The sequence below is a fragment of the Glycine max genome, chromosome 1 (genome assembly GCF_000004515.6).
Source record: "Glycine max cultivar Williams 82 chromosome 1, Glycine_max_v4.0, whole genome shotgun sequence".
Taxonomy (NCBI): domain Eukaryota; kingdom Viridiplantae; phylum Streptophyta; class Magnoliopsida; order Fabales; family Fabaceae; genus Glycine; species Glycine max.
In genome coordinates this window covers 55,533,809-55,558,314 of record NC_016088.4, presented here as the reverse complement: position 1 = coordinate 55,558,314, position 24,506 = coordinate 55,533,809, and the positions used below count along the sequence as shown (strand labels likewise).

General features: G+C 32.8%; 2 protein-coding genes across 4 annotated transcripts; one reads left to right on the top strand and one right to left on the bottom strand.

Moving 5' to 3' along the window:
- The first annotated feature begins 580 nt into the window (after positions 1 to 580).
- Positions 581 to 10,317, top strand: LOC100804612 (kinesin-like protein KIN-UA). 3 transcript variants are annotated; one of them, XM_014776824.3, is made up of 19 exons: positions 581 to 1,049; positions 1,370 to 1,470; positions 1,595 to 1,717; positions 2,139 to 2,324; positions 2,414 to 2,635; positions 2,755 to 2,911; positions 3,414 to 3,563; positions 4,074 to 4,162; positions 4,401 to 4,604; positions 5,123 to 5,236; positions 5,661 to 5,792; positions 5,896 to 6,027; positions 7,027 to 7,162; positions 7,490 to 7,582; positions 7,895 to 8,020; positions 8,129 to 8,254; positions 8,937 to 9,089; positions 9,556 to 9,684; positions 9,773 to 10,317. In XM_014776824.3, exons 1-19 carry the CDS (start codon positions 920 to 922, stop codon positions 9,931 to 9,933), a joined length of 2,664 nt encoding a protein of 887 aa, XP_014632310.1. In that variant the 5' UTR covers positions 581 to 919; the 3' UTR covers positions 9,934 to 10,317. The 3 variants fall into 3 exon arrangements, with proteins under 3 accessions (XP_014632310.1, XP_040873018.1, XP_003516678.1); XM_003516630.5 differs by having other exon boundaries at positions 593 to 1,049; positions 8,937 to 9,080; XM_041017084.1 differs by lacking the exons at positions 9,556 to 9,684; positions 9,773 to 10,317 and having other exon boundaries at positions 582 to 1,049; positions 8,895 to 9,017.
- A 3,676-nt stretch (positions 10,318 to 13,993) lies between these two features.
- Positions 13,994 to 16,087, bottom strand: LOC100781436 (AT-hook motif nuclear-localized protein 26). The gene is made up of 2 exons (XM_003517393.4): positions 14,818 to 16,087; positions 13,994 to 14,247 (listed from the first exon to the last, which is right to left on the bottom strand). Exon 1 carries the CDS (start codon positions 15,757 to 15,759, stop codon positions 14,857 to 14,859), a length of 903 nt encoding a protein of 300 aa, XP_003517441.1. The 5' UTR covers positions 15,760 to 16,087; the 3' UTR covers positions 13,994 to 14,247; positions 14,818 to 14,856.
- Positions 16,088 to 24,506: the final 8,419 nt, after the last annotated feature.

Below are 24,506 nucleotides of genomic sequence, written 5' to 3'. Positions count from 1 at the left end.
ACTTGAGATAAAGGCAGAAAGGGTGTAAATTGCTTTTAGAAAGAAAAAAAAAAGTATGTGTACATAACAGTTTGAAGGATTATGCGGTACCTGAATTGAACGAGCATTGAATTTATGATTAGCTTAGTTGAATTTGAACCCTCAAGCACTAGTATTAAATTTTAGGAAACTTGAATGTTGTTGGATTTTGGACGTATACGACATTGGTAAGTGGTAGTGGCTCCTCTGAGTCTGAAACGTGTTCGCAAATCAGCATGCGAAATGGACAAAAAAACACATCCAAAAAACGGCACAACAGACAGTTTACTTGTAACAAAGCTATGCTTTCGAAAAATAAAATGCAATAAATAAAAACACCCAGACCTTCCATGCGCTACATTTGACCTTTATTCTTTTATATTAACCTTAATCACTCGTAATTATCGTTTTCATGAGTTTATTTAACTGAAGCAGTTGCAGAATATTAATAATTTTTACATAAAAAATAGCAGTAATCGGTGATTAGAAAGTGAATAGAGCGGTTGGGGGAGTTGAAAGAAATTGAATGCTGCCGGCCTACGATTCATTGCGGGTGCGAGGTGAGACCTCCTTTTCTGTGGAAAAAAGAAAAGCAAATTAAACTTGGTTCCGATTTTGCCCATCCTTAAGGACCTTTAATTTGAAATAAGGAAGGGCGTGTTGGTACCTTAGACAATTCATCTGAAGAATATAGAAATGGGACCCGCGAGATGGTCCATTATTAGGCCCAGTCTCAGGTTGCAATTGCTAATTTTGATGCCCGAAACGCAACTACGTATGAGGAAATATCAAGTCAAAAATACAGTGGAAGCAGAATTTATGTGATTCAACAAGTGCAATGCAACAAACAGCATAATGACCAACATCATAACATAGATCAAACCCTCTTATCTTGAAAACAATGGCCACCTCTCAGGGTGCTAACAGTTACAGAAATGCCAGAACCTCTCTCAAACCTCACGTCAAGTCAAAGCCTACGCAACAACGCCGTAATAGCACCGGCTCCGTCAACGGCAAGGAACACGCTGCTGGTGAAGCTTTTGCATCCTCTCTCTCTCTCTCTCTCTCTCTCTCTCTTTGAGATCTTCGTTTCCTATTTTCCCTTTTTTTTTATTATTTGTATGCATTTTCTGTTCGGTGATCGATAATTGTTCCTAGTTAGGAATGAATTGTTTTCTTCTTCTGGAGGAAAAAAAATCTTTCAGGATCCGTTAATTTGGTAAGAGAAATCCGTAAATAAATGCATGAACAGACGCGCGATTGGTGTTTATTGAAGCTTAATTAAAAGTAATGTTGTTGTCTCACTTTGGTTTGGTCCTAACATCCACGTGCTTATTATGTTTGGGTGAAGTTCCCGGAAGAGTTAGAGTGGCTGTTAGATTGCGGCCACGGAATGCAGAGGAATCAGTGGCGGATGCTGACTTTGCTGACTGTGTTGAACTGCAGCCAGAGGTATGGTAAATATATCCTGTAACTTAACATCTTGTTTGTTTGAGAACTATCTTCTGGCTGCTGTCTGTATCTTTATGCGGTTGTTGGATTGTTAATCGCACTCATTTGTCTGGCTCTATTGCAGCTCAAGAGGTTGAAACTTCGGAAAAACAATTGGGATGCTGATACTTATGAATTTGATGAGGTTCTCACCGAATTTTCATCACAAAAACGTGTTTATGAAGTTGTGGCCAGGCCTGTTGTGGAGGTGGGTATTCATCCACCAGTGGTTTGGGTTCAAGCTCTAGTTATTTGTTAATCAGGTCCATTGATGTGTGAGGGTGCATGAGCAAGTGGTTCCAGGATCTCTGGTAGAAAATTAATTGCGTTTTTTTTTTTTTTTATCAAATTGATCAAATATGCTTTCATGTTCAGCAATTAAAAGCTAGTTTTAGTGATGTGGGCTAACCGTATAACTTCTTGCTTGGGTTTCCCTACTTTTTCGAGCTCATCATTATAGATTTCCTCAAGAATCAATCCTAAGGCTTTACATCTATTTTGGTGCATGTATTTTATCACCGGAAAATTTGGAAGAGTATTCATATTAAAACAAATGCGAATTTGGGAAACTATGCTCTTACTGTGGAACTTCCTTTTATTTCATGATGACTGACTTTGACCTTCTGCAGAGTGTACTGGATGGCTACAATGGAACAATTATGGCATATGGGCAGACTGGTACTGGTAAGACTTATACTCTTGGACGACTTGGAGAGGAAGACAATGCTGCACGTGGAATAATGGTGCGGGCCATGGAGGATATTCTTGCAGATGTTTCTTTGGAAACTGATTCAGTCTCAGTCTCTTATTTGCAGGTACTTTGCAATGAAAAAGATTTTGGTATATCTTTCTAATTTAGTTTCAATGTCTATGATGTATGATGTTTCTTAATTTCATTGTTCAGCTTTATATGGAGACTATACAAGATCTGCTTGACCCTGCCAATGATAACATAACCATCGTAGAAGATCCCAAAACTGGTGATGTTTCATTACCTGGAGCTAGCCTAGTTGACATTAGGGACAAGCAGAGTTTTGTAGAACTATTAAGATTAGGAGAGGCTCACCGCTTTGCTGCAAATACAAAACTGAATACAGAATCTTCTCGAAGTCATGCTATTCTGATGGTAAATCGATTTGCATATCTTGCTTATGGGGCTCATGTTACTGTCTTAGGAGTTATTGTTCACTGTTCAATATTCCTATTTTTTATGTTGTTGGAGGATTGAATATAACCTTGATATAGGTGCATGTAAAGAGATCCGTGAAAGGAATAGATGCTGCTCTTTCAAGTGAAAATGGCAATCATCCACACATGGTTAAATCAATAAAGCCACCTCTTGTTCGGAAAGGCAAGTTGGTTGTTGTAGATCTTGCTGGTTCAGAGCGAATTGACAAGTCAGGTAAGTACATTGATTTAATAAAGTGAATTTTGTGATCTCTCCATATTCATCTGTTTTTAGTGGCTTTAAATCATCAGAGGCTTTACTTTCAGGAAACAATCCATATTTCTCTCCATCTTTTTCCTTTACATTTTATACATCTTGATATACAAATGCTTTGAGGCAACATGAAATCTTTCAAATTGCTGATTGATATAATTCAAACTTCCATGCTCAAGGTAAATATTGATTATCTAAGATGGAAAGCTATACAGTTCTGGTTCTGCTATTTTCTTGTTTTATTGTTATAAAAATGACAAAAGGTTATCGGGGTTGAATGCTTGGAATTTGGAAAGCAAATATGAAATCTTGTCAAAGTAAAACTTGAATGGCATACTTATGAACTAAGTCTGGTAAAATCACCAGTTGCCAGTAACCTATTAGTTAGGCGATCAGGCTTGTTTTGCTTGGTACAACATCTATGCTACTTAATGAGACCATTACATTATTTGTGTCTTAATAGGAAGTGAAGGACATACATTAGAGGAAGCCAAATCTATCAATCTGTCCTTGAGTGCATTGGGGAAGTGTATTAACGCACTTGCAGAGAATAGTGCACATGTGCCATTTCGTGACTCAAAGCTTACTAGATTGCTACGTGATTCATTTGGAGGTAAGATTCAGTGAGTATAATAATTCATATTTTATCTTTGTTCATTTATATAAAGCAGTAAGATTCTCAATTATGGCATGCTATGTAGTGGATGCTGACAGGCAAAACACTCTGGTAACCTGGATCAGTCACATTTTTCTGCCTGGAGGAATAAAAAGATGCCCCAATAAATAAAGAATTATTCCAGGAGACATTCAATTTGTACATAGGGAACACATGGTGAAGCTTGGGACACTTTGGGTGTAGTAATCTGACATTTAAGAATAAATTCCTGACTCAGAGTTAATGCTTGTATATATACTTGCAGATAAAGCTTTAAAAAGGGTTTGTGCTTAATGTCTTGATATTAGAGGGAAATCTTGGGTTAGAAAATTCATAGATAAATCATTCCTTTCTAGATTAGAGATATTACTACGAAATACATATTTTGTTAAAGTTGTCAATCATCTTTAAATTTTATGAATCACATCTGTGTGGTGTATGTTTCTTGACATCTAAAAGTTTTAACAGGTACAGCGAGAACTTCACTAGTAATCACTATTGGGCCATCTCCACGGCATAGGGGAGAGACTGCCAGTACTATAATGTTTGGACAGAGGGTAGGTTCCGAATTCAGTAGTATTTTCTTGTTTCTCCCCCCTACTTTTAAGATTATTGTAGCTGCTGAAATGCCCTATTTTCCTTTTGTTGGTTGGCTTGATCTCCTGTTCTGCAATTAAATTTTAAGCCCTCCCAGGCAATTTATATTTATGACTTGTGAGAATATTGCATAGAATAATAAATGACTGGGTGCCTTGTAACCATTATGAAAATGCTGAACATTTGTGCCTCTTGTAGGCTATGAAGGTGGAAAACATGGTAAAGCTAAAGGAGGAATTTGATTACAAAAGCTTATCTAGGAGGTTAGACATAGAATTAGATAAACTCATTGTGGAGCATGAAAGGCAGCAGAAGGCATTTGAGGATGAGATTGAAAGGTTATCCACTGAAGCACAACATCGGATATCTGAGGCTGAAAGAAACTATGTAGATTCATTGGAGGTCGGTTTCATATCAATTTTATATATCTATGTTACTTGTATTGCGGTTTGTATGAAAGATTTTCTCTAACACAGTATCCAATTACATAGTTTCTGCTACAGTGAATCCATAGTATCTGATTTAATTAGTGTGTGTTTGGATGGATGTTGGCAAAATTGATTTTGAATGGAATTGATTTTGGTTAAAATTGATTTTGAAGTGATGTGGTTTATGTTTGGATGTTATATATAAAATCAACTTAGGAGTAAAATTCAGTACAAAATTTTGGATCCGACATAGAAGCTACTCAAAGTTGCTTCAACTCAAAATCAATTCTGAATTCTTCTGCAACGTGAAACCAAATACATGTGAAAATGTATCCAAAATCAATTTTGGACTAAAAGTCAATTTCCCAACACCAAACCAAACACGCACTTGGTCTTTTGAGATTATATTGCCCATATTGACAAAATATGTTATTGATTTGATGCTGATGATTTCCTGGGGAAAATGTTCTGATACTCATTTTCCTTTCTCAGAAGGAGAGATCAAAATATCAGAAAGACTATATGGAGTCAATTAAAAAGCTTGAAGAGCAGTTTGTGATGAATCAACAAAAGAATGAGGAATCTCATATGAAATTGAGTGGAGAGGTAGTGGTTTTTACTATACTATATTTGTCTCAAGCTTATTGCAATAGATAAAAATTACTAAGAACTGCTGAGTAGAGGACAATTTCTCTGGAAAACATAGAAGGAGGACAGATAAGACTTGGGGAAAAAGTATCATGTAAAGTTAAATCAGGATAAGGACCTTTGTAGCCTAACTTGTTAATTTAATGATTTTTTCCCAGTGAGTTTATGATATGAATTTGTCACTTGAGTTATGCTTGGGGGATTTTTTTCCCTCATAGATTTAAGGACTTAAAATATTCCAATGAAGCCTAACTAAACTGCAATTTGTGAATTTGAAAACAACTGATATTATCTCCATATGAAATAGTAAAGTTTTCCCATTTAGTTATTCGGGATTTTCTTCAATTGAGCATTGTGGTTCACTGGAATTATCTTTTCCTAGATTCCCAGAGTGTCTGCTGAGGAACTGGCTGATTTGAAAAAAATGCTTCGGAAAGAGACTCATCTAAGAAAAGCTGCTGAAGGGGAAGTAAACAATCTGAAGATTCAAGTGGCTGAACTAAAAAAGTCAGAGGTTTGTTTCCGTGCCTCCAATGTTTATAATTTTCATTTGCATGTCCTCTTCTCTCCTTGTTGGTATCTGGATTAATTTTACACTGAAATGCTTATTGTAATAGGCATCAAGAAAGTCAGAGATCTTAAAACTTCATACCATGTTGGAAGATAAGGAACGCCAAAAAGAGAAACTTGAAGGAGAAATAGCAATATTACAAAGTCAATTGTTGCAGTTAAGTCTTGAAGCTGATGAGGTAAGCTGTATCAAAAGTGTACAAATGCCTTAGTTACTTGGCTTTTATCTAGCAGATGTTTCATAAAAAGATTAGCACTTTTTGCATTATCATTTTTCTTCCTTCTCATGGTTTTCAATGTGGAGAACTTTTGAAATTTTTGAATTTAACTAGTTTGTCAATTATGCATTCATTTGCCATGCATATTCATTTTGATTCACAAAAAAAATATCTGATCTCATTCCCAAAGTTTTAATTTTTTTTTTGTAACAAAAAATGACTAATATTTTTGTCCTCTTTACTTTCTAAATGAGAAATTAAGCCAATTTTTAAGAGGAAGAAATTAGTTTACAAGTTTTTCTTTGAAATCCAGCAACTGAAATTATTAAATTACAGTACTATTTAATATCTTGAATTCAGCTTGGGCTAGATATGACTATGTCAAACAAGTGTCTATCTCCTTTTTTAGGTCTATTTTTGCTTGGAAATCATATTTTTGCCATTGGGATTATGGGAGGTAATGGCAACTTCAGGCGCTTGACTTTGGGCTATATTTTTAGAGGGCTAACATGTTGGTTTCCTTATCTGTCATAAGTCATGATTTATGTCCATTTTCATCTGTGGGAAGACTATTCGATGGTTTATGGACCAATAAAGAGGCCATGAATGAACTGTTTGTGTCCTTATGATAGCTATCTACTGGTAACATGTACATTGATATTGCAGAAGTTGATACTGCAGAATGTGAATGTAACTAGGTGAAAAACTTTAGCATAGTTTACCCGTCCACCACCCCCACACCCGTTTTTCACCAGCGGGTTTCGTTTCTTTCTTTGATGGCGGAATTGGAAAATTGACCAGCTTAAATAAAATTGTATTGAGACCATGTAAATGAAAGCAAACCAACGTTGTTGTTCTTTGCCATTTTTTTTATCATTATGTGCACTTCTTGTGAATTTTCATGTATGATCCTGTGCTGGAATTATGTTTTGGCTGATCTAACTGAAATTGATCCTGTAGACAAGACAACAACTTGACAGAGGTGGGTTTGAAAAAGAAATGGGTGGTCTTAATTCTCTCACTTCTCAAGTTAAGCATCAACAGCAAGCTTCAGGAAATGGAGAGAAACCCTCAATAGCCAAGCTCTTTGAGCAAGGTAGTACTTAATTAGAATATATCATTTGTGTTGACACGACTTATATTTTGTTAACGAGGAATGATAATGATACTCTTTCTGACACTCTCTTTGACTGACTGAAATTTATTGGAAATCACCAATTTTGGTGAATCCCACTTCTCATTGAATGATTTTCTCTTTTGATTTAGAAGTGGGACCCACCAAAATTTGTGATTTTTAATAAATTTAAGCCAATCAAAGAAAGTGTTAGAGAATGTCACTAGCATTCCTCCTTTGCTAATACTTAATAGATTATTGTGTCTATTTTGGACTTATTTCTTCCTGATAAAATAAATATTTTTACAGTGGGATTGCAGAAAATTTTGTCTTTGCTTGAAGCAGAAGATGCTGATGTGCGAATCCATGCTGTGAAAGTTGTAGCAAATCTAGCTGCTGAAGGTTGTTTTACCTGCTTTTTTTGAAATTCCTCATCATGCAAATGAATGGAAAAAAAAGTGAAAAATAATGACCTGTAAATTATTTGATTTGGAGTTAATGAATCCGTGAATATTTGTTAAAAACAAATATCAGCACAAAATCATATTAAATCTTTTTTTCCTTGTTCCTCCTTTGATACATATCATATATTCGGCTTGGTTTATTAATGCACTTATTCAAAGAAGGAAAGCACCTCCTTCTCAACTATGTTTAATTTACAGAACTTGGAGTTATAAGACTCATTGGCCCTAACATCTATCCAACTTATTACAGAAACAAATCAAGGGAAAATTGTGGAAGCCGGAGGGCTCACATCCTTGCTTAACCTGCTTAAGAGCTCACAAGATGAGACCATACATAGAGTTGCTGCAGGTGCAATTGCAAACTTGGCAATGAATGGTAAACTTGTGTTTCCTTTTCTTTTCAACTAGTAATTTTATGAAATAAAAATATTTATTACTTAGTTATCTTTTTCCCGACCTCTGCACCTTTATTCTGTCTTAACAGAAACCAACCAAGAACTCATTATGGCCCAAGGGGGCATTAGTTTGCTGTCATTGACTGCAGCCAATGCCGAAGATCCTCAAACCCTTCGAATGGTTGCAGGAGCCATTGCTAATCTTTGCGGCAATGGTAAGCTGCTGATCTTATTCTATTTTTAAATTATTTTTAGATTGCAATCAATCTCAGAGACTCATTAATTATGAAAGATCCTTCTGGTCTGGTGAGGTGTAGGATAAGAATCATGGACAACATATTTGTTGAGCCACCTGCTTCACTGCACGTTTCCATCTTTTCTATTTTGAACAAGTAATACGACCAAATATAGAATGAATCATTTACTTCATTCTACCTTTAGATTATACAACCATACTTCATTGTTGGTATCTTCTAGTAAAACTTTCCTTGGTTGATATTCCTGTTTTTGAAAGGAGTATGAATTTATGGAGCCCTCTGTTGAACAAATATATTTCAATAATTAGAATCACTGTCAAACTAAATCTTTGAATGTTACATGAATAAGCCATATTTTTTAAAATCCAGCCGCTTGTCTTCTATAATATTTTTTCCCCTAGTTATGCCTGGTGAATGCTCTGAAAACTTTCATGTTGAAGAGTAAAGGAAAAATAAATATATGGTAGGTTGCCTATTTTGAAAATGTCATACAGTTGCTTTGTGAAGGATCTCATTAGGCCGTGCTGGATATAGTTAAGTATATTGATCTATGGAGGCTGGGAGTAATTCTAGTTTAGGCACCATTTACTTGAAACAGAATAACCTGCTGCCACTAAAAGTTTGGTGTCCCTGCACGTAGATAAACTACAAACAAAACTAAGGTCCGAAGGTGGTATGAAGGCACTGCTGGGAATGGTCAGATGCAGACATCCTGATGTACATGCACAAGTTGCTCGTGGAATAGCAAATTTTGCGAAGTGCGAGTCAAGAGCATCTAGTCAAGGTAACCTATGTAAGCAGCTTGCTAAGTCACATATTTTCATTATGATAACGTTAATAGGTTCATTGAAATGAGACTTTTGCATTTAACCGCAATGAAGGCTGTTTAGGCTGGGTTTAGATGTCGAAGCAGATTTTCCCACATTAGTTGTTCTGAACCAACTAGAAATATGAAAAAACAATATTATCTCAGATGACCAAATTTTACAAGGCTGATCACAATATATACATGTTAGGGAAACTGTTCTAACTTTGGAATTACGGGCCACAAATCTGGCCCATTACAAGAAATAAGGGAATTTGTCCAAATTATAATATACATGCTGCAACTAAAATGATACAGATTCATCCCCTCTCATTCGTCCATTACTTCCGCATTTCACTTTTCATTGTTGCACCTTGGCATATTTTGGCCTTGCAAAATCATGCTCCATCGAGTATCTATATTGCCGGAGTTAAAGTTTTGCCACATTGTATAGGGACAAAGAGTGGAAGGTCTTTCCTTATTGAGGATGGTGCCCTTCCATGGATTGTTCAAAATGCAAACAACGAAGCTGCATCAGTTAGGCGTCATATTGAACTTGCACTCTGTCACTTGGCACAACATGGTAAGTACTAAGTAAACTCTACCTGTGAACTAGAAACTAAACTTTCACTGGGGTATGGCCGTAAGAGCCTCTGATTGATGCATTCCAGAAATAAATGCAAGAGACATGATTAGTGGGGGTGCATTGTGGGAGCTAGTTCGTATCTCCCGAGATTGTTCAAGAGAAGACATAAAGACTCTTGCACATCGAACACTAGTCTCCAGCCCCACTTTCCAAGCTGAAATGAGGCGTTTGCGGGTAAATTACTGAAGAATTCTGTAGAGTAAACTAAAGTGGGCTGAAAGATCCGAAGACAAACAAGACTTTTCAATATGTATACTCTATAAGTATTCAAGCAGGAAGGCTTTGTTCAGTGTTCTAGCTGAAATTCTAAACGAGCGTAACTGCGTAAGTGAGTTCTTGTATGTGGTTGATCCATCAATGAATGGCCATAACTTAATCAAGTCAAAGTGGTGTCTTTCTTTCCGCTTGCTAGTGTCCAGCAACTGGGATGTAAATTGATTTGTATATTAAATAAATAGAGGTAAGGGTAGTGAAAGTTTTGAATTTCTTCCATGCAATAGCTTGTTGCCATTCATAGGGACAATTGTTGATTTGTTGATTAGTGATATTATTTGAATTGTTTTAACATAATTCTGTTTGTTAAAAAGTGTGGACCCCGTGAGCATTTATTTTTTCATAACGAGTTGCGAAATTCAATGTATTATTATACTATTTAATGCCTTTGATAATTTGGGATGACTTGAGTTGGTATGACAATAAAGGCATATGCGCCTCGAACGTATTTTGGTCTAACAAAAGATAATGAAAAAAGTAGTCTTTTAGGTAATATACTATTCAGTTAAAAAACGGTAATATACTATTATGGGTAAATTACCCTCATACTTTTTGAGATTTAATAAAATTTCATTAATACTCTTATCTTCTACTATAATCTGACAAAATCTTCCTTAATTTATACAGCAATATAATGTGGTAAACTCGTATATCCCTTTTCATTAATATAGACTGCCTGATTTCTTGTGTAGTTATATAGATTGAGAGGTCATAATAATATAAAAATTAAAAGAAAAGGATATCAAATATTTCTTTTCTCATAAGTAAAAAGAATATCAAATATAATTTCTTTAAATCTCATGAAATATGAATATAATTTGTCATGTTAGTGGATAATGATATCTGGCTCGGGACCGTGCCTGCCTTCATCAGATTGTTGTCTGAACATGATATTTGTTCACACTACATAAGGGTTTGCATCTGAATTTGATTGGTCATTGCCAAAATCAAATTTGGTCCAATGGATGTTGAGATAACAAGGAAAATATGTGTACATAATAATACTATTGTTGTCAAATGGGCATAGATTTAAGGCAGACGTTGATGATCCTCAACCTGAGCGCATTAATTTATTGTTAGTCTATTAAATGGTATGATAGACTAACAGGAGCTGAGATATGTCTCATCTGACAGCTGGTAGGTTTAGTATAATTATAATACGATCAATGGAGGGAAAAAAATAATCAATCAGAACAAAATACATCCCTTTTTAAAAGGAAACATCGTTTTCAAATTAATCACTTGTTATAATAGCTTATGGTTTACAAAAATTGATTCTTGTTAATTATTTTGTCTTTACATAATAGTTTTACATTAAAATCATGCATGTTAGTTCATGCGCAGGATTTAGGCATATGTGCATCCTTCTGTGGCTCTATCCCTATGTATTGAAAAGAACGGGGGAAAACGCAAGGCCCGTGATATACATTTGGTCAATCTAGTGCGGGAAGTCAGCCAGATTTCACGTAGTTATTATTTATTTATTTCGCGGGCTGCGTATTTTATTACAAGTTTTAAAATAGTGAATGATAAAAAAATCAAAGTCAGAGGCAGTTTCTTTTCATATCTTTTTTGTCTCCATTAAAACTAGTTAATTGGCCCCTCAATGTGGTTACCAACAACTAGTTAGTAATTAGGAATGCAATAATTAATAGATCCCTATAGATGAATTGTGATACCCGGGCACTGACGCACTGTTAAATGCTACTATTAATCTATTTACTGTAACATCAGGGTTTAGATTATTTTTTAAGATTATCATTTAACTGAAAACAAAATATTGATCTTACTACGATTTAAATTTATTTGATAATTTGGTTTTAATAAAGAAAATTATAATCTTAGTAAAGGAGATAATTTTAATAATAAATAAATTTTTATATTTTATAATTAAAAATAATAATACATTTTTAATTCACTTTTATTTTCCTTTTTTTGTTTCTAATAATTGATTAGTTTAAGTATAAAATTAATTACTACAAATAAAATTTTATTTGTAGTTGAATATACAAATTAATTTCTCTTACAATTCATTTAAATATACACTAATATTATCCATTAATTCTCTAATGCCTTTTGAATTAGGAGTGAAATAGAGATGGAGGAAAGTAGTTAGAAAGATAAAAATATAAGAGAAATACGTAAAAGATATGTTGTTGAGATAAATAAAATTTAAAAGGAAAAAGTGGAGAAATTTCTCTTCAGTTACATAAGTATAAATAATTTAAAAAATTATAATAATTAAATATTTTTTTTGAAAAGTCAATGTTAATGATTATAAATGGAGAAAATGGAAAAAATGGAGAAATCTCTCTTCACTTATATAAGTATAAATAATTTTAAAAATATGAAAAATTATAATAATTAAAAATATTTTTTAATCTGTTGTTTTTTTCTTAATGTAAAATTATTTATTATTTTTAAGAAATTAAAACAAAAACAATTAAAAATAAAGATATTATTTCCCTTACATATCAAGTTAGAAAAATATTTGGTCGTAGGTCTTATAAAATAACTTACTTCCTTCTTTTGTTTTAATTAAACAAATGACGGAAACTTAATATTTTATTTATATATTTTTATTTTCTCTCATTCCATTTCTCCACAAATAGAGATAATAAGTCCCTCGGCAACTAATTTAAATAAGAATTTTGATTTTTTGACACTCATAAATTTCAAACACTTAGTTGACATTTTTATTTTTTCTTTATTTTTCTTTTCCTATCAAATTATATCACATATCATACTTATACTTCAATCTTTCTCTCTTAAGTTGTAAGTAAACTAGAATTGGGTGTAAAAAAATTATTTTTCTTTAAACAATATCCCAAAACAATTAAGATAACCGGACCAAAAGAGAAGATATGTTTTCCTTTCCTTAAAGAGAAAAAAAGTAATTAGATCAGAACAAAGAGAAAAAAGTAATTAGATCAGAACAAAGAGAGGGTTCCAGCATAGTTTGGATAGAGATCTGGAAGCAGTGGGTAGAGAATAGAGGCGCAACAAGGACAAATAATTGGCTTAGATTAGACAAGCCAGCCTTTTTTAGGGCCAGAGTTGAAGTGAGTTTAGGTGCATGGAATGGAATCTTATTCTTAACGGGGTTTGGCTTCAACTTGAGCCTTGAGATGAGGTGAGAGGGTTTCAACATGAACGTCAGAGAGGGCGTGAAGGAGACAGGCTATATATAACGTTCGGGAACCTTGTTGTCTTGGTTATCGTTGCCTTTTTAATCAAAGTGTGGGTGAATGCCTCGAAAAAGAGCTCTGATCAGACACTGCATGTGTGAACCAGTTGCCAAACTTTCATGTTTATCTTCTAGTTCTACTTCTACTGTGTACGAGTACGATGTACTCTAACAAAAAAAATATATATATCACTAAAATAATGTTTTTTTCTCTTTAGTCAAAATGTTTGCAAGTATCCTGACCGTGTAGGTTAAAATTTTTTAAATAAAAATAGTTTTATTGAGATAAGAAAAATTATATTATTTATAATTTTTTTTACGTTCTTATATATATAATTTAAATAATAAATAATTTTTCTAAATTTTTTAACCAATATCCACTAATGCCCTAAAGAACTTATGACCCTTTTCTTTTTCATAGGTGCATAAGCTAAGAAGTTGTTAAAGAAATATTTTTTTTATAAAAATAATTTATTACGTAAAAACTACAAAGAAATTATATGGATAAAAATTCTATTTTTATCTTGTCAACTTATATCATGCATGAGATAAATCATAAAAGAATCGATAAAAATAAATTTCCTTAGAATCTGAATGAGATGTTGTAAGAATATATGGAAGTTAATTATCACTTAATATCTTACATTAAACCCTAATACTTTTATTCAATGAAAGCAATTACAATATATTTTTTTAATTTTAATATATTAAAATACTTTATATTTTAATTCGAACTTGAATAGCCTAACTAAGATCATATATACATATGCTCTTTATCAAGTGCAATTCGTCAAGAAACCACTATTACTATTCACTAAATATCCATCACACAATGCGGGCATATGTATTAATACATCTACCTGTTAGGGTCGCTAAACCATAACCTCAAACTGAAACAACAAAAAAGACGTAGTTACCTTTCAATTCAGAAATATGAGCAACCCAAAACGCTGTTCTTCGGTTTCTAAACCTGATAGATGACGCCCACGAATAGCAACGAACAAAAAAGAACGAGAACAAGGAATGCAACGAATACCAACCTGCAAATGCGAGTTTTCAAACACTTACATTAAGTGTTCGATCGAAGACACAACATGCAGTAGTACTAGAGAACCAGAACTTGGTGGTCGATCGATAATATATACATATATATATATACACACACATTACGTGGTTCTCTTAAATCTTCCTCCTCATTTTCCTTTGCATTCGTCCTCGTATTACTAGTCTACTACTGCATTGATTGACTCATGAATAGAATAAAACTCGGCAAGGATTCATCCATGAATTTAATTACAGTCTGAAATACACGTAAACATATGCCAACTGACTCACCTAATAATGAAACCAAAACGACAAAGAAAGAAATACCGATACTCCTAATTAAAGAAGCGAATAGAATAGCTGAATGGCAGCACGTTGGTTGGTTCAACTTAACATGGAACACTACTATTCATTCCCTACAAGCTAGCCTTTTCGCAACACGAGAGTTTGGTGAATCCCTTGCTATGTAGTAGTACGTACCCGAGCCACCCCAAAAAGCTAAAAACAAAAGGAAATTAACCAGGCAACAGCGATTGATAGATAGATATAGATAGCATTTCACTTACACCAATGAAATGATCCACAGTCACAGTGTTACTTTTACATCAGTATGGAGAGCGACCCGTTGCCCAGAAAGTCTCGGACGGCATCTGAACCGAATTCAGAAGATTGGGATTCAAACCATGGAAAAGAGGCGCAGTGGAATCCCCCATAAGCTGCTGAGATGGCTGCTGTTGACCAACGCCACCGCCACCTCCACCGCCACCTCCCGGTGACCCAATCGAACCACCTCCCTGAAGCGCCATCGAAGGGTCTTCATCTTCCAAAGGAAGCCTCTCATACGCAGCGTTGCTAAACGAAGCTGACATGATAACCACGGGCCCCGAAGCGATTAGTGCGCCAACCACGCTTCCTCCGACGACTTGGCCTTGTCCTCCGGCGAGGTATATGGTCAAACCGGAGGCTGCAGGCGGCGCAGGAGGGGGCAGGAAGGACCCGGCGAGGGACAAGATCTCGAACCTTCCGTGGAGAGTGACGACGGCGCCGGAAGAAGCCGGTTGCCTCAGGGTGACGTTGGTGACCGTTCCGGTGCCGCTCATGATGCAAACCCCTCTCTGGCGGCGGCGGGCGAAGGCGGAGACGCTATCGACGATGTCGCAGCCGTCGGCGACTTCCATGACGTGGGTTTTGAGGGCGTTGGCGCTGTCGCGCGTGATGATGATGGGGGGTTTGGGCTTGTTCTTGGATCCGGCGGGTCTTCCGCGAGGTCTTCTTGAAATTTCGGTTTCGCCGGAGCCAGCACCTCCACCTTCTTTGCCATCGCTGCTGTTGTTGTTGTTGTTTTCTTCGTGTTCCCTTTTGTGTGCGAGGTTTAGGCCTCCGCTGCTTCCGCTCTGCTCGTCTTCTTGTAAGGAGTGGAACTGGTGTTGTTGCTGGTGGAGGTGGAGATCTCTTCCTGCGTGGAAAGGAGGGGGAAGAGAATGACCGTGTGCTGTAATAGGATCCATTTCTTCTTCTCTATTTCTATCTATGAATATCTCAACCTGATTCGCTCTCTCTTTCCTTTGCAATATACAACAAGTAGACAAAGTGAATTATATATATTCAATTGCCGAATTCCAATAGATGAGACACTATATATGTGTAATTGGAGCTACAGTGAGACTTTGCAAGCAGAGTACTAACAGCTAGTGATGAAAGGAAGGAAGAGAAGATATGAGATTGAAATTCGCATGGGAGGTGAATTGGAGGGTGTAAAAATTGAAGTTCCTGGGAGGAAAAACAAAGTAGAATATGATGTTGTGTGATGAGTTAGGGTTAGATTGAGAAAATAGATCTAAGGTTTCGGTAAGACTTCAAGCTTATGGGCGGTGCATGGTCCCCACCTCTGCACTACACTTATTTTTAATTTTTTTTATTAGAGCCCTTAATTATAATCATATATTTAATTTATTATTTTCATCACATTATTTTAAGATAAACATATTTTTAGTCCATCAAAACTGAGTCTATCTTCTTTAAATCCTAAATTAAAAGTGATATCTTTTAGTCTCTCTCAAGTTCGTAAAATATTTTTTAACCCCTCCTAATTTATTTTTTAGGTAATTTATGATATTTTTTATCACAAAATAAAATACTACAAAAATATATTGCAAATTTAAGGGATCAAAAAATTAAATTTTAATTTAAAGACAAAAAATATTTAAATTCTTTTTTATCTCTTTATATTTCTTATCGTATTATATATTATATTTAGTATTTTTTTCTCTTTTCTTTCGTTCTCTCTTATCTGAATGATGTTCAGATATCCATTGTTTATTTTTCCTACTTATATTCAATTTTTCAACAAAAGGGCAGTTGATTTATTTATTTTACAGAATGGAAAGTTGATTTAGTGATGCTTGCTTTATTTTCTTTAAATAAAATTTCAATTCAAATTGTTTGTATCATTTTTTAATTAAAAGAGATAATTCTATTATATATATTACTTCTATGTAAGAGATAATTGTATCTACTTTGATGAAAAAAAGTCTTCAAAATTTATAATTTTTTTTAGTAATTATTCAAGCTGGCAAAATTACGTTAACTACAAAAACTGACTAGGTTCAATAGATAGTTGTATCAGTTTACATTAATCAGGGGAAGATGAAATTACACCATGCATCTATTAACTGTATAATTTTATCTCAAAATCTATCGTGAAGTCAAAAGTTCCAATTGTATATAAATCATATTTACAATTTTTTTTATTAATATAAAACTATATGTAATATCTCATTTATATATATTAAAATTAATGTATGCAATATATATTTGAATATATGAATAATTTTTTATCATTATTTAATTTTAACAAAATTTAACATAAACTATCAAGGTGAATAATATATAATTATGATTTAATAGTTGATTTGATAAAAATCATATTTTATATAAAATTATTGATGATGTAATAGGAGATAATAATAACTTTTATTAGTTTATTTTGATCTCTATAATTTTTTTAAAAAAATATTCTCTGATAAGTTAAAAAATACCTTGATGTAAATGAAAAAAAAAGTATATAGTAAGAAATTTAATCTCTAAACTTGATGTATATATATATAAAAAAAAACATCTATTATAAAAGCTAAACTACTCAAATAAAGTTCAATATCTCGAAAATTAATCGTTTGACTCTTTGGCCAGAATATATTGTGTTCACCCCAAAATCAATAACACAATCGGTAAGTAAGATCAAACTAAATTGTTAAGGCCCCTTTTTCTATCTCTAATCAACATCAAACTCTATCGTATCTAAAAAGAAGATATATCTGGTGAAGACATACATATGCACAAAACTAACAACCATAAATCATGCTCAATTAGTTAGTACATCAACCAATAGAAGAATTCTTTCATGTGCAAAGTTGAGACCGGCCAGTTTATATCTTATTTTATTATTGAACATTTACTATATACAAATGAAATTAAATTTTGTGGATAGATTATTTCTAAATTAGTCAGTTTAAAAGTTTTCAAACATGATTTAATTGTGTTATCCCATTATTAAAATAATAAAAATTATAAAATGCCACTTGAAAAAAAAAAAACTACAAAATGCATCCGAACGGACATTTATCAACTGTCAACTACATAAGGTCCTAGTAATCAGGACCGTTTAAAAAGGTCTGAATTCGATATCATGTTGTTCACAGACACAAAGTTATTAATTAAACTAATGAAAATTGAAAGATCAAAAGATTGAGATCTTTCTCATGTTAATTTTTGTAATGTTATGAAGAAAAAACAATAATTATAAATTCATGTAATTAAATTTTATTATGTTTCTGAGTAGCTTTCATGTCGTTTTGCGGAGAATATCCACATCACAAACGGGAATTACGGTCACATCATATGTGGCAAAATTGATTATATTAATGAAACCATAGCTGGCACAATTAAAACTTAACTGGACTAGTGTCATGCACACACAGAGTCTGAGGGTGTTTGTTTGTGCTTCAATTTTCTATGAATCACCACATGCACCACTTGGGTCGTCTGCAAATTCCATCTTTATATAGAATATCTTAATTAACCAAGTCTAACCTTAAGGTTGAGCTAGCTAGGTCCACCTGCTCCAACCATGGCGGGTGTATCTTCCCCCGCTTTTCTCGGGTCTATTCCTGTGGACTCCATCCTTTCTTCCCCTCTAGTTTAATTTTACCTTTGATTTGCCAAAGTACTAATCATGTCATGTCATGACTCGTGTGATTTTCAATTTACATATATCTCTAGTTTAGTCCAGTGATTTAAACATAAAAAGGCTTACAAGAATTCTTAATTATTAAGCATTGAGGGATTTGGATTAAAATATTGAGAGCAAGAATTGAAGCAAGACTTTTAATATATATATATATATATATATATATATATATATATAAAGCAAAAAGATAAACGCTTTAACTTATATTGGAGCAGGTTCTAACATAATTGAATTGATGTAGTTGGGAAATTGATTTATTTATCTAGTAGGATATATATCTGCGAGCTAGTGCTAGAGCGAGAGGTAACAATAGAAAGATTTAGGTTATGGGAAAGAGTTGCATGTTGTTGGAAATGCGATGAGATTGAGAATGGGAAGGAAGGTACATGTATATGGGTTGTTTCGTGGGAAGGGGCAGATAGAGGTAGTGACCCACATGCACCACACTTTGGGACAATCGGCGGCTTAAAGCCCTTTAAGGAGAGTGGAGTCAATCTCGATCGTTTTAATTTAATCACTTGAAAATCGAGATTAACAAGACATCAAACATTGGGTGCACTGCCACTACCAGGAAATGATGAGTCTTACGAAAAGAAAGATAATGTAGATAATTGCAGTTGCAACAAGGTGGGCTGTTCTCGAACTTGAAAAAGATGGACCAAGAGTACTACCTCCTTTCACTTTTTTTTTTTTTATCATGCAACAACAATATAAAATAACAGTAACCAAAGATCGCTCACTAATACGTACCTTGAGAAATTATTATGTATACGCATGATATATATATATATATATATATATATATATATATATATATATATATATATATATATATATATATATATATATATATGTATGTATGTATAAAACATAAAGTCATTTACTAAAATATTTTCATTATAACTTTTATATAATAAAAATATTATTAATATAAACTGTCAATATTTATATTTACTATAGTAGTTTAATGTTCATTAGATAAAGACTATAGTCTAATCCAATATATATTATACTGATTGCGTGCGGTTTTTTTATATGATGTACTTGTGTGTGACCATATGTTTAGATGATTTTTTTATATACCAGTGAATCCAAATAAACCCGTACGTTAATTCTTCGTAATTATCACAGTACCTAGGATATAACTGACTGCTGCAACTTAATTAGGGGATACTTAATATATAGATTTTAAGATGAGTAGTGTATAGCTTATACTATATAGTTAGCGGGAAATGAAAGTGTGCATTTGAAGGTAACATGCATAACATATAATGGAGCTAGGCGATGAAAGAAAGTGTACTTGTACAGGGTGTAAGGGTGTTGACCGCATAATCCAGAGTGTTAATTAAGTTGGAGAAAAAGACGTACAAATGGAAAACGCCACAATTCACAGCTGAGATGAGGTAACTGCTCTCACAATTCACAGCTCACAAGTGTAAGTAAGTAACATCTCTCTCGTCTCGTGCCCTGCGTAAATAGAAAACCCATGCATCTAAAGATGCTCTTTGTCGAACCTTTCTTTAACCAAGTTCATGGTGGACCCCCCACTCCCTCCCTCTGTCAGATTCTTACTCGCGTGCCCTCTTCAAATCCAAGTTTAATCCACTAACCATTTCTCAAATCACAATCATCATGTGAAGCTTTCTGCATAATCTACCCATGCTCTCCAGTAGTCAAATTTTTATCACTGACTTGTCAACCGAATTCTGCAGAATCTCGGTGGTTTTCATTTAATTGTTTCAAAATATAATACTATGGTTGTTCCCACATTCTTTAGGGGTAGAATTAACTCATATTTAAAGTACCGTGATTAAGTATGTGACGAAAATAAACAAACCTCCAGGAAAACTACACTTGCATACATATATATATATACACACACATATACATATATATATATATATATATATATATATATATATATATTTTGATTGAAGAAAATATAAGATTAATCTCAGAGAAAAGTAAAGGAAGGAAAGAAAAATCACAAATTTAAATTTATTCAATTAGCATTTTTAGTTAACTAACATTTGTCGATTTTTTTTTAAAAAAAAGTATTATAACTGAGTCATTCCTATTTAAACTTTAAAGTACCTGAACTATGTATAATTACCTTTCTTAACTTTTTATCATGTCTCGATTTCTATTTTAAAATAGGTTAAAAATATAGATTTTGGTTTCTTATCTTGTTTTTGCTTCAGTGTCATCTCTTAAGTTTAAAAATATCTCAAGCATAAAACAAAATTCATGTATTACTATACATCTCATTTTAACTTGATTACCCAAAGACTATATATAATTTTACCATTTAAATACAATGCGATGTTTTTATTATATTTATAATTCTCTTTTTAATTATAATTGCAAAATAGATAGACCACTCATTAGATGTATGAGGATTCTCTCTCTCTCTCTATATATATATATATTGAAATCCAAAACAGAAAACCTCCCTTGTATCCATATTTATCAATTATAGTAAATTTGGCAATGTTTTTGGACCGCCCAATTATAATAGTCATGATCTGATAAGTATCTTTCCTCGTAAGCACATAAACATGTAAGATAGTCAAATTTTATAATTGGGTGAATAACCAAATAAATTATTGTTCTTGTCTCTCTCTACATATTTTTTGTTCGTTATTTACCAGACAATCACATGAATTAATTTAATCCGAATGACTCCAAAATCTTTATAATTAAGACTGTTCAGCATTACGAGCCAATTAGTATAAATCACGTAGTGAGAGGATGAGATTTGATTAGGACGAAGGTCTTGAATTCAATTACCATCAATCCATCATCATATGATGGCAAGCCAAGAATCAATTAAAATAAGGGTTGTTAGTGTTTTCATCTCCTTTTCTAGCGTAGTCATACCTTCATAGCTAGCGAATAAACATGATACCCCTAAACTGCAAAATACATATATTGACTCCGAATTAAAAATGCAGATCAACAGAATGAGATATATAAACAGATACATCGACAGACAAATGAGGATGTCGTGTGGGGTACATCCATGTGAATAAGATAATCGATGGATTAATGATAAGAACAACTTCAATCATCCTATCCCTATCCGAGATGTACGGGTCAGGCAAACGCTACCCACAGGAAACCTTTGACCATTTTTTTGTCCACTGTATTATATTTATATTAATTTAAGATTGACCTTGCAACATTGATTTCTCTGTCTCGCCGGTTATCTGAATGGATCGCAGGCCAGTCGTATTCATTCCTGTAGGTTTGTTATTAGAGTTTGGTTTTGCTTTATTATGAACGTAAAAAAATCTATATATTGTTGTTTATTTATGTTAGGGGAAAGGTATTTGTTTCTATACTCTTAAATCAGAATTACTTCTATCAAGTAATACCGACTTGGAGACTATTGTTATAAGGATTATTCTGACATTAGACATGCTAGGACCGATGTAAGAAAATAAGTTGGGGCAAATGAAGCCATCAATGTAGGATCTGAAATATAAATAATAAGTAATGCGTGACATAATTAACATTTTCGTCCTCCAAGGATCAATAGCGGTCTATAAATATTGTATCTATATAAAGAATAAGATAACTTTGATTCTTTTTATAACTCTTCCTCACTCTTTCTCTCTCTATTTCTCTTTCAAAACTCTCTTTTATTCGTGATTACGAACTATAAATGCTATATCTATATAAAGAATAAGATAACTTTGATTCTTTTCGTAACTCTCCTTCTCCCTCTCTCTTTCTATTTCTCTTCCAAAATTCTCTCATTTATGATTACGAACACTCTCCTCACGTTCTAGTGATCGCACCATAACAATTTATTTGTTAAAATATGTAAAATAAAAATTTCAAGAAAACCCTTATAATTCCTGAATGCCAAATGCTCAAATGAATGAAAGTTGGAAAAGTTTTGATCCTCGTATTTCTTGTATACAAAGTTACTTTGTGGGTTTAAAATAATCTAAATAGCTAAAATATCCATCAGTGTCGCCTTTTCAATATTGGAAATCGTTGTTTTTTGTGATTAATTTTGTTGCAGTGAGAATTGAAAACCGAAAACTTTTTAAATTAGTTGACTGAATTAAAAATATTTGGTAAGATTAACTTATAATGTAATTGATGTTTTATGCGTGTCTTTTAATATTTGAATTTATTTTTAATAATTTATTATCTTAAAAATTAGGATAGTAATTTAAAAAATGATATGGTAAAAATTTTAGGAAGAAGATCGATGGTGCTTCAAATAATTAAGAAAAAACTCTAAATTCAAAGACTAGTTACATGGAAATTTAATTATGTACATTTACATAATCCCAAAAAGATAAATAAGAATTCAAACTTGTGACTTCACATATTAGACAATATCTTGTTCTGCTTGATTAACTCCTTCATAAGACAATGTCTTGTTTTACTTGACTAACCCTTTCTTAAGTATAACTTTAATCTAATACTTTTAAAAGTAATAGACGGTCCTATATAATTTAGTTAAATAAACTTATATTTTTTTAAATTAATTTTTTTAATACGTTAATAATTTTCTAATAATATTATTTTAAAACAAAAAGAATAATTATTTTTCTCTATAATTTAAATTTTTTTATTAATTTTTGTTTAATTACCAATATTTTAATTAAAATTGAATATAAATAATGCAATAATAAATGAAAACAAAAATAAAAGGAATTTCAAATAAATTAGTTAAAATAAAAAAAAAGTAAAGAAATTAAAAGCTAATTGAAGTAACTTCTAAAATAAAGTTTAAGTTATTACAATTAGTTTATATACTAGAGAAATCTATTTTAATTAAACTATATACAAAATAATCAAACCAAAATATAAACTACTAAAAAGAGTTTTCAAACATATTTGATACCACTATTAGAAAACTGTTATTCTAGATCGGTCGAAATGAGTATTCTATATTGTGAGTTAAGTAAGACCACCTTAAGTCGAAGTTACGATGACTGAGAAAGGAAGAGCTAAGTGACGATGCGAATAAAGTGACGAAGGCTAAGGCACACAACTCAGTCTTCAAAGGTCACAAGAGTGTTATTCGAGACATGTTGCTATAACGTTGTACCAACGACGACGATGTTCACGAAACCAAGGTCGTCAAAGTCATGTTTCCGCAATTCAAAGACGGGTTTGTACATCACCGTCTTTGTTTGCTAATTTTATAATTATCAAATTGTCACCGCTTATTATTCCACGTCGATTTAAGAGGATAGATGTGGTTAGTGTGTCGTAAAAAGCATATTTATGTTTTTATCACACGTCATTAGCTTTTTTATTTAGCATTAAATTTATAGAATATACTAAATTCTAATATTAATTTCATAATTTGTATCTCTTATTATTTTAATATGCCTTATTTTTCTTATTAATTATAGATATAAATACTATATATTCATAAATAGGTCTCAATTTCCCTTAAACTAATTACTGCATCTCCATGAAAGACAGTATTTACATTAATTGAAGACAATATTCTCAATGGAAGACCAACAGAAACCTTTCACATGACGATTAATTGAATTATGTCTAAGGGTGTACAGTATTTGCATTAATTGAATGTTACTGTATTAGATTAATTCTAAAAAAACCGACAAATTCATGCACCACACACGTGAGTGGCGGCTGTTAATTTGAATCAGTTTTAGTCGTCACTTGAATTACCTTAACCCTCCGGATGCAGTTTGTCCGTAAATGAATACTGAGCAAATATTAATGTTAATTAGTCACTTAAAAATTAGTACATAAGACAAAATCCTTCAATTAAATAAGTGAGAAAAACATGCAAATGGCTGAAAAAAATTAAACAAAAAAAGTAACTCAACGTCTCAAACTAGTGGAAAAAGAATCATGCAAAATTTTATACAAATGATAAAAATAGACAAGAAAAAATCATTTAAATCAATATAAAAAGTAGGTGTAAAAAATATACATAAATAATCAAAATTAAAAGTTATAAATGAAGTGAGAAATCTCTTTATTTTGAGAAATGAAACTTACCTA